This window comes from Cetorhinus maximus, chromosome 23 (genome assembly GCF_964194155.1).
Source record: "Cetorhinus maximus chromosome 23, sCetMax3.hap1.1, whole genome shotgun sequence".
Taxonomy (NCBI): Eukaryota; Metazoa; Chordata; class Chondrichthyes; order Lamniformes; family Cetorhinidae; genus Cetorhinus; species Cetorhinus maximus.
Window position 1 is genome coordinate 38,479,102 of NC_135901.1, and position 16,109 is coordinate 38,495,210.

Here is a 16,109-nt window from a genome sequence, read left to right on the forward strand (position 1 = left end):
AAACTATTGGGACAAGTGGAGAAACAACAGACAGGCCCAGAGGAGGGATAAATGGTAAAAGAAGAACCATTACCAGCACCTACTGTCAGAAAAAATGGGAGCAGTGGTTATGATCTGAAATTGTCAAAATGAATGTTGAGTCCAGAAGGATGTAAAGTGTCCAATGAAAGATGGGCTGCTGTTCCTCGAGCTTCATTGTAACAGTGCAGGAGGCCGAGGTCAAAGTGGGAGTGAGTGGAGATTAAACTGGTAAATGACCAGAACCTCAGGGTCACACTTGGAGACTGAAAGGCGATGTTCCACAAAGCACTTACCCAATTCGGATTTAATCTCCTCAGTGTTGAGAAGACTGCACTGTGGTCAGTGAATAGACAATACTGAATAGCAAGAAGTACAAGTAAATCACTGTGCCCCTTGGAAAGTGTTCGGGGCCCTGAAATGTGGGAAGGGAGGAGGTGGACGGGTGCTGCTGCATCTGCTGTGCTTGAATGGAAATGATTCACAGTGATTTTCATAAGAACACAAGAAATCAGAGCAGGGTTGGACCGAAAGGCCCCTTGAGCCTGCTCCACCATTAAATGTTCTTCCAGCTCAACTCCATTTTCCCATCCTATCACCCTTAGTGCCCAAATATTTATGGATTTCCATCTTGAACATATCAAGATGGGGAACAACAGACTCAGTGCAACTATTAATCTGGGAAATGCACAAACAAGGTGCATGTGAATTACAAATTCACCTCTTCACTGCTTGGTAATCATGTTAAATGAGCTATACACTGGCCCCATGCTGAAATCTAGTCATTCTCTGACAGGTATTCTTAATGGTATAATTAGCAAATTTAGAATGAAAAATACCCTCCGCTTCACTGTAAGGCTGAGAGACAACTTTGTAATTGATTCATAATGTCACAGACCGGCTCATTAGATTTGCTCATTTCATCTAATCTTATTTTCAGCTAATGGGAGAATGGCTGAAACAGGGGATGGTGAATAACAGCTCGAAACCACAGTCCCCTCTCCCACTGCCATAGTGATCCTTACAACATACAAGAATTTGGGACAAAGATTTACTGGAATGATGCCAGAATTGGAAAATATGTCAAATTCACAGAGATTTAATGGATTGAAAAGTTTTTCTCTGGAAGAGAAAGTGAAGGATGACCTGACTAAGGCCTTTAAGATAATGAAAGGGGTTGACAGGGTAGACAAGTGGAAGAGTTTTCCACTTGTAGATGGTTGAGAATAAATATACATTAGTCATCAATAAATCTAATGCACAATTCATATGCAACTTCTTCAATCAGAGATAAAAGCAGAAAATCATGGAAATACTCAGCACATCCAGGAGAATCTGTGAATTGAGAAATAGAGTTAAGTTTTCAAGTCTGCTCACTGATGCAGTGCAGTTCTGATGGAAAGTCACAGCCCTGAAATTTAAATACATCTTTCACTCTCCACAGACACTGCCAGATCTGCTGAAAATTCCAATATTTTGTTTTTTTATTTCAGATTTACAGCACCACCTTTCTCTAACTGTGGTTGAGAATGTAGAGCTCATTCTCAGAAGGGTTTGAGATCCCAGTGTGAGCTGAAACTCATGTTGCAAAATCACACCATGAAATCACACCAGCTGAATGTGGAAATGAATTCACCTCGTTATTCCATTTGCACAGTCACAGCAGCACAGTCATACCTGTGGGAGACCATTCAGATACTTCATGTGTGCAAAGAGATTACTCACTGCCCACCTGCTAACACTCTAGTTTTAGAAGGTCAGAGGATTGGATCCACAATTGCTACATTCGAACCGACAAGACAGAGTTCCAGTAGTCAGAATATGGGAAGAAAAATCACTTGTCTGCGCCGCTGCTGAGACTCCAGTGAGTTCAGATCTAACTGTCAGGGTTTGTTCTGTTGTTAATTACACCCAGGACAGAACTATGGTGGAGGGGCCGTGCACTATGGTTGCCATATCAATATTAATAATTTTATATATTGGCCCTATGGCGCCAATCATCATCGGATCATAAAACATAATTATCTTATCAGAAAAGGCCTTTCAATGGCGGGTACGTTTACCCAGCAGTCAGTGGGGGGGCAGAATGTGCTCTATCCTCACGACAGGCGGTCCTCGCGCAGGCGCAGTAGCTGGCAGTGACTGGTACATGCGCATTGCGATCTCTGACTGGAGCATGCGCAGTACCATCTGTACCTGGAGCTGGTGGAAGATGCTGAGAAATGGCGAACACAGGCGAGTAAAAGGAGCCGGTGAGGGTGGAGGGATGGAGGCGGCGGAGTGGGCGGGGAGGCTTCATGAAGACCCTGTGAAGGTCTGAAATCTTGAATAAGAAGCTACCGGTCCTGCGGTTACTCCAAATGGAGAGGAGACAACTCTGACCCGCGTCTCCTCTCGGAGACAGGCCCGAGTTAACAACTGCCATCTTCACAGGGGCAATGTGCAGCAGGGCGCATGCGCGGCCAATCTGGTCCATGTAGCAGGAGGAGAGAATGTTGTCCATTTCTTTCCTGGACTGACAGGGATGGATTTTGGAAACTCCTTTTACAGGGGTTTAGAAGGGGAGGATTTACACACAGCAAACTCAAACCAAGAGAAATGTTTGTCTCTTCTCAATTTCTATCTTGGACTGACGGTTAGTGTTTTTGTAAATTTCTGATACTGGATCTTAGAAGTGGAGGGTTGACAGATGGGAAACTCAAATCAAACAACAATTCAGATCTGGCAGAGTCACTCGATTCATGAGGACCTGAATATCATCGGCCTTTAAATCTGGAAGGTAAACAATTGTCCTGTCTGTCTGTGGGCAAAGGTTACTTGTAGGAGAAAGAATAATTAACTGGGGAAAGCCAACTTCAATAGGGTGAGAATGGATCTGACCCAGTCAAGTGGAATCAAAGGTTGGCAGGAGAAACTGTAATTGAGGAATGGGCTGCCTTAAAGAGGAAATAGATCAGACATAGTAATGACATATTCTTACAAATGAGGAAGGTATGGCTAACATATCCACAGCTCACTAAATAAGAGAAGAGATGAAGATGAAGATGAATAAGTCTGCTAACAGAGATATCAGGTGGCTAATACAACCGAGAGCTAGGATAAAGAAAGAATATTCAGAGAGAAATAGGAAAAAGAAAGTAAGAGAAGCAAAGAGAAAGTATGAGAAGAGACTGGCAGCTAACATGGAAGGAAATCAAAACGCTTTCTCTGGCTTATACCTAGTAACAGGGTGGTAAAAGGAGACAGGGGCTGGTTAGGGATTTAAAAAAAGGTGATTTACCCATTGGCATATGGGGCATGGATGAGGTATAAATGAATATTTGGCATCTGTCTTTACCAAAGAAGATGATGCTGCACAGGTCATGGTTAAAGAGGAGGTAGTTCAAACACTTGTAGTGTTTAATATTGATAAGGAGAAGGTATTATATAGTCTGTCTAATAAAGTTGACAAGGCACCAGGACTGGATGAGATGTATCCAAGGATACTGAGGGAATTCAGAGTGGAAATTGTGGAGGCACTGACCATATTATTCCAATCTTCAGACCCATGAGTGGTGACAGAGTACAGGAGAATTGCAAATCATACACCTTTGTTCAAAAAGGGTGTAATGATAAGCCCAGCAACTACCAGACCAGTCAGTTTAACCTTGGGAGTGATAATTCTGGACAAAATTAATAGTCACTTAAGCAAATGTGGGCTAATTCAGGAAAGCCAGCACAAGTTCGTTAAGGGAAAATCATGTTAAACTAACTTGCTTAAGGTTTTTCAAGAGTTAACAGTGTTGTTGATGAGGGTAATGCTGTTAATGTGGTGTACATGGTCTTCCAAATGACATTAGGTAAAGTGCCATATAACAGACTTGTGAGCAAAGTTATAGCTCATAGAACAAAATGGGCAGCAGCAACATGGGTACAAAATTGACTGAGTGAGAGGAAACAGAGAGTAATGATTTTTCAGAATGGAGGAAGGTTGAAAGTGGATTTCCCCAGGAGTCAGTGTTAGGACTCCTGCTCCTATAACCTAGACCTTAGTGTTCAGGCACAATTTTGAAATTAAACAGAGATAAAAACAAAACAGGTTGACAGGGCCCTCAACCGTGTCCGGCCCATCTCCCGCACATCCGCCCTCACGCCTTCTCCTCCCTCCCAGAAACTTGATAGGGTCCCCGTTGTCCTCACTTATCACCCCACCAGCCTCCGCATTCAAAGGATCATCCTCCGCCTTTTCCGCCAACTCCAGCATGATGCCACCACCAAACACATCTTCCCTTCACCCCCACTGGCGGCATTCCGTAGGGATCATTCCCTCTGGGACACCCTGGTCCAATCCTCCATCAACCCCTACTCCTCAACCCCCACCTATGGCACCTCCCCATGCCCACGCAAAAGATGCAACATCTGCCCCTTCACTTCCTCTCTCCTCACCGTCCAAGGGCCTAAACCCTCCTTTCAAGTGAAGCTGCATTTCCCCTAACTTAGTCTACTGCATTCGTTGCTCCCAATGCGGTCTCCTCTACATTGGAGAGACCAAACGTAAACTGGGCGACCGCTTTGCAGAACACCTGCGGTCTGTCCGCAAGAAAGACCCAAACCTCCCTGTCGCTTGCCATTTTAACACTCCACCCTGCTCTCTTGCCCACATGTCTGTCCTTGGCTTGCTGCATTGTTCCAGTGAAACCCAACGCAAACTGGAGGAACAGCACCTCATCTTCCGACTAGGCACTTTACAGCCTTCCAGACTGAATATTGAATTCAACAACTTTAGATCTTGAACTCCCTCCTCCATCCCCACCCCTTTCCGGTTCTTCCCCCTCCCTTTTGTTTTTTCCAATAATTTATATAGATTTTTCTTTTCCCACCTATTTCCATTATTTTAAAATCTATACCTTTAATGCCCTGTCAGATTTTCCACCCCACCCCCACTCTAGCTGTACCTTGAGTGTCCTGCCATCCATTCTTAATTAGCACATTCGTTTAGATAATATCACCACCTTCAACACCTCTTTGTTCCTTTGTCTGTGACATCTTTTGATTATCTGCTCCTATCACTGCTTGCTTGTCCCTACAACCACCCCCCCCCTCCCCCCCCACTTCTCTCCCCCCACCTTAAACCAGCTTATATTTCACCCCTCTCCTAATATTACTCAGTTCTGTTGAAGGGTCATGAGGATTCGAAACGTCAACTCTTTTCTTCTCCGCAGATGCTGCCAGACCTGCTGAGTTTTTCCAGGTAATTCTGTTTTTGTTTTACAATTTTGAAATTTATGCGCACAGACTGTGTAGAAGGTCCTTTCTCTGGTGGACCTTAGTGAACCAGTTGAGTTTTTGTGACAATCCAGCATCTTTCGTGGTCACTTTTTCCTCGTGCCGGCCCCACAAATTCCCAGATTCATGCAGCTCAGTTTCACAACCTGCCTTTGTGTTTTTGTGGGTTCTCTCTCACTCCCTCTTTCTGTTTTAAATCAATTCCACAGGATATTAGGAGAGGATTTGCAGTCAGGAAACTGAAACCAAACATCACATCAGGATCTGATGGAGTTGCAGTTTATCGTAGCCTAAATATCATCGGATTTTGAACATGGAAGGGAAAAGTACCGTTCACAGTGGGGAGAAACCGTACATGTGTTGTGTGTGTGGACAAGGCTTCAGCCAATCATCTAATCTGGCAGGACATAAATGCAGTCCCAACAGGGAGAAACCATGGAAATGTGGGGACTGTGGGAAGGGATTCAATTGCATGGAAAGACATCGGTGCAGTCAAACAGCAGAGAGACCATTCATCTGCTCCGAGTGTGGGAAGGGATTCACTCGTTCATCCTACCTACTGAAACACCAGCGAGTTCACACTGACGAGAGACCTTTTAGATGCTTGGACTGTGGGAAGTGCTACAAAAGTTCCTGGGAACTGATGTCCCATCAACGTGTTCATACTGACGAGAGACTGTTCAGCTGCTCTTACTGTGGGACTGGGTTCAGGCGATCATCTCATCTGACTGTGCACCAACGAATTCACACTGGGGAGAAGCCATTTATCTGTTCCAAGTGTGGGAAGGGATTCACTCAGTCATCCAACCTGCTGAGACATCAGCATGGTCACACTGGAGAGAGGCATTTCACCTGTTCAGAATGTGGGAAGGGATTCACTGATTCATCCCATCTGTTGACTCACCAGCGAGTTCACAGTGAGGAGAGACCTTTTCAATGTCCAGACTGCAGGAAGTGCTATAAAAGTTCCGGGGACCTGATTTCCCATCAACGTGTTCACACTGACGAGAGACCGTTCAGGTGCTCTCACTGCGGCACTGGGTTCAGGCGATCAGCTAATCTTATTTCACACCAGCGAGTTCACACTGGGGAGAGGCCTTTCACCTGCTCCGTGTGTGGGAAGGGGTTTACTCAGTCATCCAACCTCCTGAAACACCAGCGAGTTCACACTGGGGAGAGACCATTCACCTGCTTTGAGTGTGGGAAAGGATTCACTCAGTCATCCAACCTGCTGAGACACCAGCAGGTTCACGAGTAACTACAGTGATTGAGTTTTGCAACTGAACCATGTTTCACTGGGGTCTGTTTCTGCTGATGTTAGTAAACTCCAGCCCAGTTATAGGTGTTAATGTTCTGGATAAAAATAAAATCATTAAGCTTTCTATTAAATAGATGATGTTGAATCTTTTTACTATCCCTAAGACATTAGTTCCTTTTAAAGTGCACTCCCTCTCCCCTGCCTCCTCCATCCTCACCTCCAGTAACAAGTGTGAGGAGCTCATGGAGCTTCTTTGTCACTAAGATTGAGACAATCCGATCAGCTGCCTCTGCTGCTTTCTTCCCTTCCACTAGCCCATCAGGACAAACTTTCTCTAAAGATCCCCAATGTCTGAGCTCTGAACCCACATCTTTCTCCAGTTTCTCTCCCATCTCCCCTTCCTGCCCTCTCAGAGCTCACTTTGCCCATGAGACCCACCTCCTGCTCCATCAACCCTATTCCCGCTAAACTGCTGATCACCCATTTTCCCCATGTTCACTGATATTAACGGTTCTCTCTCTCCTGGTACTGCCCATCTCTCCTTCAAATCTGCCATCATCACCTGTCCTCAATAAAACCAACATTTGACCCCATTATCCTGTTAAACTCCCGCTCCAGCTCCCACCTCCTTTCGCTCTCCAAAGTCCTGCTCACTTTCCAAATCCATGCTCACATTTCCCAGAACTCCATGTTTAAATCCCTCCAATAAGATCTCTGTCCCTGTCACGGTATCGAAACAGCTCTTCCCAAAGTCACCAATGACACCCGATGTGAATGTGACAAAGGAAAACTCCCTCATTGTCCTTCTCGGCCTGTCCACAGCCTCTAACAACGTGGACCAAACCGTCCTCCTCCAATGCCTCTGCACTGGTGGCCAGCTGGGTGGGATGTGATGAAACAATGTACAAACAATTCAAGGGCTGACTGACTTCAAGAAATAACCAGGCAGACAGGGAATGTCACCGTTACAACAAGGAGAGTCCGTGGTTTCAGTGAATGAACCGACAGAAGGGTGTTGTGGAGAATCTAAAACACTCGACATGAGTCAGCTGTGTAATGGAAAAGCAACATTAACGACAAATATGGGGATACAGGAGAGCCCCCAAGACATCTCATCAGTACAAGTTTCTCTCGTACGTTTGGAGTATTTTGTAGACATTACAGCATTGATCATGATTACAGAATGAACCGTGTGCCTTTGTTTATAATTTCGATCCTGTACGTTCATGCCTATGTAGAAATGGTCTGCACCCATAGCTGGTTCCTCTGTTACTCCCCTCCCACCCCACATCATGAGTGCACTCCCTCTGACCTTCTCGACTTTCTAGCTCCTTCTCACTGTCTCCCCTTCCATCAAAAATCAGCAAATTGTTAAAAAAATCAATGTAAAAATAATGTCTAACCTTGTAATCCCGACATTAGCAAGAAATCCCCTTATGTCCCCGTTGGACATCTGTCCATTCGACCATACCCTAATCCTTCTGTTAGTCCTAAATTAATTATGTCAGCCAGGCTAAGCAGAATTACTAACTTGAAGCATATATGTGTTAATGACGCATTCCCACCTTTCAAGGTTTAGGACAGGTTAGGAAGAAGGTTCATATTGTCATTCAGAACAACGCAGATTACAAAGGAACAACTGATCTCAAAGACAACCTCTTGTAGTGTGTGTGGAGGGGGTGTGCTGAATCAGGTTTAAAGGGGTGAAATGACATCACATTAAAATCTGGAACTCAGATGGGGATATGGATTTGTGTTAGGTGGGAAGATCTGGATCAGTGTATTATTCCAGGAAGCCTGAAGATCAGTGGGACAGTATTTCAGAACTGATTCCTGTGATAGCAGCAATCCCATCGCTGTCTGTGAAAAAGACCGATGGAAATATTTAAAGTGGAAACCATAGGCGTGTTGGAGGATGATGTACACAAGGAATTTGTGAACTATCTGAGGATAATAGTGAGGGAAAGGAATGGGTCTGGAAAGCAGCAGACACTTCATGTTGCTCCAAGAGAAGTGGGGCCTGGTTGTGTAGATGTCAGGTTTTACACAGCACACAGTCAGCCTGTGGTTTCACCCTGGATGAAGGATCTCCAAATCGTACCATTCACATCACTGGATGGGATTCTCAGGAGCCATGTTGTCTGCTTGGAGAGGAAGGTTTGTGTTATAGCTAATGAGAAGCAGCACAGACAACCCCACACAGAGACCCACACACACATTGTCTTTCTCACACACACTCAGACATCCTCTCCACACCCACACACATTTACACACACTTCCACACTCAGGGATACACCCGCACTCATACAAATAGACACATGAGGACACATCCTGTCCTATCAGGTGGACAACACCGACCAAAGTGACTAATACTGGGGATAAAGTATTGGTGCCTATGAAGAACACTGTTTTTGGCACATTCAAGTCAACATCACCCTCCATCGCCGGTGAGCGGTTTTGACCATACAATCTCACCCCTTTCTCTGAACATTAAATCTACATTGAACAAAATCTGGGACAGAGGCTACAACACAATTAGAACAATGAGCTGTCTATTGCCAGTGACAGTGGGAGGTAGTGTAAATTTCAGAACAACATCCCTGGATAATTACAGCCTCTAATTTCCTCTTGGAATGACTGAAAATGTCAATTCCTCTCATGTTGATGGTTTGTTTGATGAGAGAATTCTGAGACAGGTCACATGGAGAAAGAATATAATGTTTTGACTCTGTGGTCCAATATTCCCCTATGTTTGTTCATTGCTGTCCCAATGTCCTGAGACATGTTCCTATGTTCAAAAGGAACTAATTTGTGTTAGAAATATTAAAGAAGACTTAATACACCATGTGTTTAACACAAATCTGATTGTTATCCAGAATATAAACCCCTATAACTGGGCTGGAGTTTATTAAGATCAACAGAAACAGATCCCAATGAACATGGTTCAGACCTGGATGTGATTCACAGCAAAATCCAATCACTTGTTAATTGTGAACTCGCTGGTGTCTCAGCAGGTTAGTGACTGAGTGAATCCCTTCCCACACTTGGAGCAGGTGAACAGCCTCTCTCCAGTGTGAATTCGCTGGTGTACAGTAAATTGAGATGACCACCTGAACCCAGTCCCACGGTGAGAGCACCTGAACGGTCTCTCGTCAGTGTGAACACGTTGATGGGACATCAGTTCACTGGAATTTTAAAGCACTTCTCGCAGTCTGGGCATTTAAAAGTCCACTCGACAGTGTGAATTTGTTGATGTGTCTGTCGATGAGATGACTGAGTAAATCTCTTGTTCGAATGGGCGAATCTTTTCCCACACTCGGAGCAGCTGAATGGCCTCCCCTCAGTGTGAGTTTGTTCGTACCTCATCAGGCTGGATAACTGAGCGAATCCCTTCCCACACTCCGTACAGGTGAATGGCCTCACCCCGGTGTGAGTGTTCTGGTGTATGGTGAGTTCTGATAAATATACGCTTTCTTTACCACCTGATCCACCTGTCCTACCACCTTCAGGGACCTGTGGACATGGACTCCGAGGCCTCTCACTTTTTCTACCCCTCCCAATATTCTCCTGTCTATTGTGTATTCTCCAGCTTTGCTTGCCCTCTCCAAATGCATTCGCATGAATTGCCTTTCTCTTTTACAGCTGATTTAAAGTTGCAAATTTTGCTCCAAAGGTTAAATTGGGATTGATATTCAAAGTTAGCTATTTAACTGCAGCAACAACTTCAGCTGGGAGCCAGTGAATTAAGGGGAAAGATCCCAGACAGCGGTTCTTCAAGGTACACTGCAGGCCCGACAGCTCAATCAGCTCCACTCTCAGCTCAGGAGAGCTCAACAACTCCACATCCTGTCCACAGGGGAGTTCTCCTGGTGCAGTGGGACCAACATTCGTGCTTTAACTAACACTACCAAAAAAAACTGGATTAATCGGTTAGTCTGAGTGCTGTTTGTGGAATCTTACTGTGCACAAACTGGCTGTCATGAAACAGGAACAACTTGTATAAAACACCCCAAGGTGCTTCAAAGGAGTTCTATAATGGAAAGACTGACAAGTCACATAGGGAGATATTAAGGTCAATGGACAAAGCCGTGATTGAAGAGGTAGATTTTAACATCTTTAATCAGGAGAGAGAGGTGGAGGGGTGGAGAAGTTGAGGGAGAGAATTTCAAAGCTTCACACCTAGACACGGCCATCAGTGGTGGAGTAATTAAAGTCAGGGATGCCAAAGAGGCCAGGAGGATGAGTGCTGAAATCTAGGAGGGTTGTAGGACTGGAGATTAGACAGATAGAGAGGGATGAGGCCATGGAGGGATTTGAAACAAGTATGCAATTTTAAAATGGAGACATTGCTTGACCAGCAGCCAATGTGGGTCAATGAGCACAGGGGTGATGGGTGAATGGGATTTGAAGTGAGAACACACAGGCACAGAGTTTTGGATGATCTCATGATTCCGTGTGGGACAGGGTGAATGTGAGGGGCTGGCCAGGAATATATTGGAATCATCAAGTCTAAAGGTAACACAGACATAGATGAGAGTTTGAGCAGCAGATGAGCTGGGGGTGAGGTGGAGACAGGCAAGGTTATGGAGATTGAAATATCTGGTATTAGTGATGGTGTGGATATGTGGTCAGAAACTCATCTTGGAGTCAAATATGAGACTAAGATTGTGAACAGTGTGGTTCAGCCTCAGACAGTTCCCAGGGAGAGGGATGGACTCGGTTAGGGAATGGGATTTGTAGTGGTGACCGAAGACAATAGCTTTGGTCTTCCCAATTTTTAATTGGAGGAAATTTCTGCTCATCCAGTACTGGGTGTGGGATAAGCAGTTTGATAATTTAGTAACAGTGGAGGAATGGAGAAGGATGGTGGTGAGGTAGAGCTGGGTGTGTCAGTGTACATGTGAAAACTAACATGGTGCTTTTGGATGATGTCACCGAGTGGCAGCATGTAGATGGGAATTAGGAGGGGCCAAGGATAGATCCTTGGGGGACACCAAGTACAAGGACTTTGGAGAGGAAAGGGAGGTTGGAGATGGGGCAGTAGTTTGTGAAGACAATGGGGGATCAGAGATTGTTTTTTTTCGGATGGGTGATGACGGTGCATTGAAAGGTGAAGAGGGACAGTCCCAGGAGAGAGAGAGAACCATTAACAATATCAGCTACATGGAGAAATTAGATGATCAGCAGTTTAGTGGGAATAGGATCGATGGGGCAGGAGGTGGGTCTCATGGACAAGATGAGCGCTGAGAGGGCATGAGGGGTGATGGGAGAGAAACTGGAGGAAGATGTGGGTTCAGGGCTCAGACAAGGGGAACTTTAGAGACAGTTTGTCCTGGTGGGCTAGTGGAAGGGAGGGAAGCAGCTGATCGGATTGTCTCAATCTTAGTGACAAAGAAGCTCTATGAGCTCCTCACACTTGTTGTTGGAGGTGAGGGTGGAGGAGGCAGGAGAGAGGGAGAGCCCTTCAAAATGAACTAACTTGTGTTAGAGCCACTAAAAAGACTCAACTCACTGTATTTCATACAAAGCTGATTTATTTGACTTTATCATATCATATATTTTTTTAATATTAACACCTATAACTGGGCTGAAATTTACTAACATCAGCAGAAACAGACCCCAATGTACATGGTTCAGTCCTGGATGTGACTAACAGGAAAATCCACTCAATGTTCTGAGTTACTTGTGAACTTGCTGATGTCTCAGCAGGCTGGATGACCGAGTGAATCCCTTCCCACACTTGGAGCAGGTGAACGGTCTCTCCCCAGTGTGAGTTCGCTGGTGTACAGTGAGTTGAGATGATTCCCTGAACCCAGTCCCACAGTGAGAGCACCTGAACGGTCTCTCGTCAGTGTGAATACGTTGATGGGACATCAGGTTCCCGGAAGTTTTGTAGCATTTCCCACAGTCTGGGCATTTAAAAGGTCTCTCGTCAGTGTGAACTCGCTGGTGTGTCAGCAGATGCGATAATTGAATGAATCCCATCCCACACTGGGAGCAGGTGAACGGTCTCTCCCCTGTGTGAACTCGCTGGTGTCTCAGCAGGAAGGATGACTCAGTGAATCCCTTCCCACACTGGGAGCAGGTGAACGGTCTCTCCCCTGTGTGAAGTTGCTGGTGTTGATGCAGCCCTGATGATCGGGTGAACTCCTGCCCACACTCGGGGCAGGTGAACGGTCTCTCTCCTGTGTGAACTCGTTGGTGTTGTACCAGCCCTGATGATCGCGTAAATCCACTCCCACAATCGGGGCAGGCGAACGGCTTCTCCCCAGTGTGAACTCGCTGGTGTCTGAGCAGGCTGGACGATCGAGTAAATCCCTTCCCACAAACGAAGCAGATGAACGGCCTCTCCCCAGTGTGACTGCGTCGATGAGTTTCCAGCTCAGATGGGAATCTGAATCCCATTCCACAATCCCCACATTTCCATGATGTCTCCCCACTGTGAACGGTGCTTTGTTCGTCCATGTTCAATAGGGCGACTCCGTCAGATCCTGATGTGATGTTTGGTTTCAGTTTCCTGACTGTAAATCCTCCCCTTCTAACACCCTGTGAAATTGATTTAAAACAGAAAAAAGGGAGTGAGAGAGAACCCACAAAAACACAAAGGCAGGTTGTGAAATTGAGCTGAATGAATCTGGGAATTTGTGGGGCCGGCACTAGGAAAAAGTGACCATGAAAACTGCTGGATTGTCATAAAAACCCAACTGGTTCACTTATGTCCTTCAGGGAAGGGAACCTGCCACCCGGTCTGGACCTACACAAGACTCTGGTCTCTTTAGGAGCATAAGTAGTGATCAAGAGAAGTCCTGACAACCCGTCGAGCCTGCTCCACCATTCAATACGATCGTGGCTGAATTTGGGCTTCAACTCCACTTTCCCACCCACTCCCCATATCCCTCGACTCACTGAGAGACCAAAAATCTCCCCATCTCAGCCTGAAATATATTCAATGATGGAGCATCCACAACCTGCTGGGCTAGAGAATTCTATGTGACAGAGAGAGAAAGAGAGAGAAGGGGAGTGGGAGAGGTAGGGGATGAGGAGAGGGTTGTTATAGATCTACAACTAAACCAGAACTTTGACAAAACTTCCCAAACTCTCAACCTCCACCACCTAGAAGGACCAGGGTAGCAGGTGTATGTGAACACCATCACCTCCAAGTTCCCCTCAAAGTCACACACTGTCCTGACTTGTCTGACATCCAGTATTGGATGCACAGAAATTTCCTCCATTTAAATATTGAGAAGATTGAAGCCATTGTCTTCAGTCCCCGCTACAAACTCCACTCCCTACCCACCAACTCCATCCCTCTCCTGACAACTGTCTGAGACTGAACCAGACTGTTCACAACCATGGTGAAATATTTCACCCCAAGATGAGCTTCCAACCACATATCCACATCATCACCAAGACCGCCTATTTCCACCTCAGTAACATCGCCCGACTCCAGCCCAGTCTCAGCTCATCTGCTGCTGAAACTCCCATCCATTCCTGTTACCTCGAGACTTAACTATCCTAACGCACTCCCGGCCGGCCTCCCACATTCAACCTCCCTGTAATCTTGAGGTGATCCAAAACTCTGCTGCCTGTGTGCTTACTCGCACCAACTCTTGTTCATCCATCACCCCTGTGCTCACTGACCTACAAAGGCTACAGGATAAGAAGCAAAATTTTAAATTTCTCATCCGTATTTTCAAATCCCTCCAGGGTCTCACCCCTCCCTATCTCTGTAATCCAGTCTCACAACCCTCTGGGGTATCTCAGCTCCTCTAATTCCGGCTTCCTGAGCATTCCTGATTTTAATCGCTCCTCCACTGGTGACTGTTCTTTCATTTGCCTTGGCCAAAAGCTCTGGAATTTCCTCCCTAAACCTCTCCACCTCACTTTCTCCCCTTTAAGATGCTCCTTAAAACCGACCCATTTGACCAAGCTTTTGGTCACCTGCCCTAATATCTCCGTATGTGGCTCAGTGTCAAATCTTGCTTTGTAACATTTCTGTGAAATGCCTTGGAATATTGTCTTACATTGAAAGTGCGATATAAATACAATAATTTGTCATATATCACTGTTCCTTCATCATCACTGGGTGAATAACCTGTAACTCCTTACCTAACAGCATTCTGGGAGCACCTTCACCACACGGACTACAGCGGTTCAAGAAGGTCAAACATCATCTTCTCCACAGGCAACTGGCAACATTTGCTGGTATCTGTGGAGAGAGAAACAGAGCTAACATTTCAGGCCATGCAGAGTGAATTAAAGAGAATAAAAATTATACAGAATTTGACGGTCAATATAAGCTCAGAAGTGGAAGAGAAATGGACTATAGGGCAGGAAAAACAATTCCTGACTATGAAAGATGGGAATGTAAAGCTGGGAAGCCATCAGCACATGGTCAGGGTTGAGGAGCGATGGAAACTTCATTTAGACACTGTCGGCAGAAGTAACAGTAAAATCCTAAATGGAGCTAAAATACACCCATTATTAGAGACAGAAGAAGTTAGACAATGGCAGAGAGGTGATCAGGGAGGGCAGAGGTGAAACAGGAATGGATGAACATGGATTTAGATCCGCAGTAAAGAAGTCACACCAGCCCCTGAGGCATTTCTCTTACAGATAACAGAGCACAGCACTAAAGGTCTCGATTGTAGATGAATGGTCAAAAACATGCAGCTCTGAAATAAGTTCAGAGTTTGCAATGTTAAACTCTCCTGCTGGATCCTGCAGCTAGAAAGATATCAGAAGCACTGGAGTCAGAGAAAAATCTCCCAGTTGAGGAAATACCAGGGGAGCGGGGTGATGTCACCGTGTAATTGTCAATGTGTGATGATGTCACCATGTAATTGTCGATGTGTGATGATGTCACAGACACAGAACATCTGGATCTGTGCAAACCAGTGATCACCACACATTATGATGGATGGGAGGGTCCTTGAGAGGGGGCAGATGAGATTTACCAGAATGGGTCGAGGGATGAGGGACGTTAGTTGTAAGGTTAGTTTGGAGAAACTGGGGTTGTTCTCCTTGGAACAAAGTAGATTGAGGGAAGATTTGATAGAGGTGTACCAGTTTACAATTGGCTTACATAACATAGTTAAAGAAAAGCTGTTCACAGTATCTGATTGTAAAACGATTACAGGACTACAGATTTAAGGGATTACAGATTTAAGATTTGGGGCAAGATCTACAGGGAGCATGTGAGGAAAAAAATTTACACAGCGAGTGGCAATGACCTGGAACTCAATGCTTATCCTAAGAGGCCGATAATATCAAGTTCCGATGAATCAAGTCATTCTGTCAGATTTTAATGTGATGTTTGGTTTCCGTTTCCAATTTGCAAATCCTTCCCATTTAATATACCAGGATGTTGCCTGGGATGAAATATTTAAGTTGTGAAGAAAGGTTGGATAGACTTGGGTTGTTTTCGTTGGAGCAGAGAAAACTGAGGGGCGACCTGATCGAGGTGTACAAGATTATGAAGGGCATGGACAGGGTGGATAGGGAGCAGCTGATCCCCTTAGTTGAAGGGTCAGTCACCAGGGACATAAGTTCAAAGTGAGGGGCAGGA

At 45.3% G+C, this 16,109-nt stretch overlaps 2 protein-coding genes across 2 annotated transcripts in view; one reads left to right on the top strand and one right to left on the bottom strand.

Moving 5' to 3' along the window:
* The window catches only part of LOC144697531 (uncharacterized), a 161,592-nt gene that overhangs the window by 82,831 nt on the left and 62,652 nt on the right, over positions 1-16,109 (top strand). The gene's annotated exons all lie outside the window — the stretch shown is intronic.
* Positions 12,084-16,109, bottom strand: part of LOC144697464 (uncharacterized) — a 98,073-nt gene continuing 94,047 nt past the window's right edge. Inside the window, exon 5 of the mRNA XM_078569435.1 lies at positions 12,084-12,902. Coding sequence (XP_078425561.1) covers positions 12,221-12,902 — 682 coding nt within the window. The 3' untranslated portion in view covers positions 12,084-12,220. The remainder of the gene's footprint in view (positions 12,903-16,109) is intronic.